The 3,667-nt window shown below is 56.9% G+C and overlaps 1 protein-coding gene across 1 annotated transcript; it reads left to right on the top strand.

The window, feature by feature from the left end:
- Nucleotides 1-663: 663 nt before the first annotated feature.
- On the top strand, nt 664-2,877 carry LOC149502971 (uncharacterized). Its single transcript, XM_089727499.1, has one exon. The coding sequence runs from the start codon at nt 664-666 to the stop codon at nt 2,875-2,877; it is 2,214 nt and encodes a 737-aa protein (XP_089583625.1).
- Nucleotides 2,878-3,667: the final 790 nt, after the last annotated feature.

Here is a 3,667-nt window from a genome sequence, read left to right as displayed (position 1 = left end):
TACCATGTTCTCCTTTCACTATATCTATTTTACGTTAATTTTAAAATCATGTAGGTTGCTACCTTACCCGGGACCTGGGCGTGCCCCCGATGCGCACTCTGCGTGCCGTGGGTTCCGTCTGTGGGGGAGTTTTGCTGGACTTCCACCGGGCGCGTCCGTAGGTGGCGGATAACGGGCCTCTGGGAGCAGTCATACTCCCAGGGGTATCGCTCCTTCTCTCTCGTTGTGTTACGGCGGGAGAGATTGAGCGACGTGGACCAAAACCAGCAGGGGGGTTCTGGGCTCTCTGCGCCCTTCACCTAGTTGAAGGGTGTTTCTTCCCGGGATGCCCGGGCCCCCGACTTCTTCCTTATTATTTTGAGTTTGTTTTTACTGTCTTTTTGTTTTTTTATATTTTTGATTTAATTTATGTTGAGTTTGTCTGTCCTTATCTTCGTTATTATTTTGTTCTTTGTGTTTTGTTTGTTTACTATCTTCACTCTTGTACTGTTGGTTACATTTTTATGTTAGATTTTGTTATATTTTCCACTTCTTTCTTTCTTTATTCTCACCCAATCCCAAGTTTTGACGCCCGGCAACGGGACGAATGGCTGGTGGGAGACCAGTCTCGAGGGCGTCCTAGGGGACCGCACCCTAGGTAAATAAAAATAAAAAAGCATGAGCATGTCCAGCCTGAAAAAGTTATTACCCCAGGAGGGTACCTCTTGCTCTGCGGGAGGAGAATCCCTCTGTGCGGTCGAGAAATCGGCCGCACGCTGCCCCTCGTATTCTGGGGGGGGCACAAGCTGTTCCGGGAAAGAGTCCGAGAAGGACGGGGAGAAAAGGAAGAGGTCCACAAGGGACGAAAGAGAAACGGTGCAAAACGAAGACCGCAGGAGAGAAAGCAGCGTTTACTCGGAGGACAGCATGGTGGTCAGCTCCTGCTGTTCATCACCAAAGAGAAATACGCGCAAAAGGGCAAAAGGCTCGAAGAACGCAAGCTCCGACAGCAGTACCGAATCGGAGGCGTCTAGGTCAGGATCGTTGGTGTCCAGGATCAGACCATCGAAGAGAGGCCGAGGTCGTCCTCCAACGACCGGTCAATACGTGGGATTGGCGGCGGCGAAGCAGGCATACTTAAAAGCTCAACGTGAAGAGCTGGAGCTTCGCGCTGAACAGGAGGTAGTGGAAAGCGTGCACAACCTGCGTGAGAAGAGGCGCGCAGTACATTTAATATCCGGGAACATAACAGCAGATCCCGCGACTAGGCTCCAGGAGACCGCCCAGATGGCCCTTACCATCGCGGCGAAAGCGCGCAACCCGAAGGGGACGTACATCAAAGCCCTTAAGGAGATGGCCACAACAATAAAGGAGGCCACGGAAGATCTAGCTTCCAGATCGGCCAACGAGGAAACCCTGAGGCTGCAGGCACTCAGCGAGAGACAGGAGGCGGAGATCTTGCAGCTCAGGAAGGAAGTAGAGGACGTAAGAGCGGAAATGGTGCACCTCGCTCAGACGACAGCGCAGCCCACTCCCGCCCCAACACTGCCAAACGAAGACGACGAGCGACGTCTGCAGATAATCATGCGAGCAGTCGGGTCCATGCTGGACGCCCGACTCGCGGGTCTGGAGGTCCGTCTACTCCCAGAGCCTCGCTTGCGACCACCTTTGGCCGCTGACGCAAGAAGGAGGAGCAGAGAGAGCGAAATCGATCCAGACACTGTAAGTCTTGTGTCGGAGGCAACGCCGCCTTATGCGGCTCTGCCCCAGCTTGAGACCAACAAGAAAGTGAAGTCCAAGAAACAGAAGGGCAATAACAAGAAGACGACGCCGTCAGCTCCACCCGAGCCGCCACCTCCACCCGAGCCGCGCGCATTCCCTCCGGCCCCCGCTGCCCTTACGGTCAGTTGGGCGACCGTTGCGCGTAGAGGAGCACGGCCGAGAAGGGAAAAGGAGCCAGCACCGACGACCAACGCGGAAGGCCAACGAGACAGAAACCCTGCCCCGCTCAAGCCTAAGAAGAAAGGTAGAAAGAAGAGACTTCGAGCTCCGCGCTCGCAGGCCGTTATTCTGAGGCTGCACCCGGAGGCCATCGAAAAGGGGCTCTCCTACCGGGAGGTGCTCGCCGAGGCGAGGGCCAGCATCGACGCCGGAGCCTTAGGGTTCCCCATCGAGAAGGTCCGGTCAGCAATAACCGGAGCCAAAATACTCATAGTGAGCGGCGAGGACCAGATCGCGAAGGCCGACTTGCTGGCCGAGAAGCTCAAAGAGGTTCTCTCTTCCAAGAGAGTAACGGTGACAAGACCGATAGTGACCGCTGCAATCCGCATAAGCGGACTTGACGATTCGCTGACGGAGGAGGAGATATGCACCGAGCTTGCGCGCATCGGCGAATGCTCCGTCGATGCAGCCAAGGCTGGCTCTATCAAGCCCGGATCCGGAGGAATGGGCCAGGTTCTCGTTCGTTGCCCGATAGCAGCGGCGAAGAAAATTGTTACAGTGACGAAGCTGCGCATCGGGTGGAGCGTTGTTCGCGTCCACCTGCTGGAGGCCCGGAGGCTACAATGCTTCCGCTGCCACGCGTTGGGCCATGTGGGTGCGCGGTGCCCGTCGTCGGTCGACCGCAGCCACGACTGCTACCGGTGCGGACAGACCGGCCACGTGGCATCCGGATGCACACTGGCACCGCGATGCGCCGTCTGCGCCTCCGCCGGGAAACCAGCGGACCACACTTCGGGGGGCAAGGCCTGTGCAAAGCCCCCGAGAAAACCGAGGAGAGAGGACGTCGCTGCACCCGCGGCCGCACCCGTTGCTGCAGACCGAAGTCAACTCGGCGAGACGACGACTCCGATGGACGTCCAGCCTCCGTCGGGCACAAGGAAGACCGGGGCTTTATGAAGAACCGGGCATGCCGATGAACCGAGGAGGAAGTCGTGAGGAGGAGGTCGTGGACCTCGGTTCGTAGGCAGTGAAGGCGGAGCGGGTGGTGCGGGCAGAAAACTCCCCCCCCCCCGGCTCCTGCAGGGGCCGTCGATTGCTGGGTGCGGGGGCGCCCGGTGCTCGGCACTAAGGTCCTGTGGGGTGGTGGTGCGCTGTGGCTCCGGTGCGCCCCTCACGAGTCGTGGAGATGAGAGGGGGAAGAAGTCCCCGGTGGCAGATCCCGCCCAACGTAACATTGGGGTGGGAGCCGGCGAAGGCGGGCCTATGGCGCGCACATGGCGGTACCTGGGTCCCCGCCCAGCCGGAGTGGAGGAGCTCGTTGGGGTTTAGTCGGTAGTCGTTAAGCTGGGCGGGTTTGGCGAGAGCTGAACTTAGCCCAGCGCGCCTTTCTAAAGGCGTAGTCTCCGTGGACCAATTGGTTGAGGGCGCGGACCTCGGTTCGCGACTTCTTCCTCTTTCTTCCACCGGAGGCGCGGAGTCCGACATAACCCGGTCCGACCCCCGTCGGCAGGGTATCCGTAAAGACTAGGATTCCCCATCGATACCAAAAAAAAAAAAAAGGTTGCTACCTTAGCTTGCAAAGAATTTTTGTTTTAAGGCAATAACGCATATCGACGAGTTAATAAAAGTCAGATTTCCAATACTGCTGGTATCCTGATTACAGTTATTAAAGTAATTAACATCAGATGATCTGTGAGAGCCTCTGCTAATTTCATCAATGAAATTAAACCGATTTCTAAATTATAAA

This window comes from Bombyx mandarina, chromosome 05 (assembly GCF_030267445.1).
Source record: "Bombyx mandarina strain Sakado chromosome 05, ASM3026744v2".
In the NCBI taxonomy this organism is placed as follows: Eukaryota; Metazoa; Arthropoda; class Insecta; order Lepidoptera; family Bombycidae; genus Bombyx; species Bombyx mandarina.
Note: the sequence above shows the minus strand (reverse complement) of the source record. Positions and strands in the feature narration are given on the sequence as shown.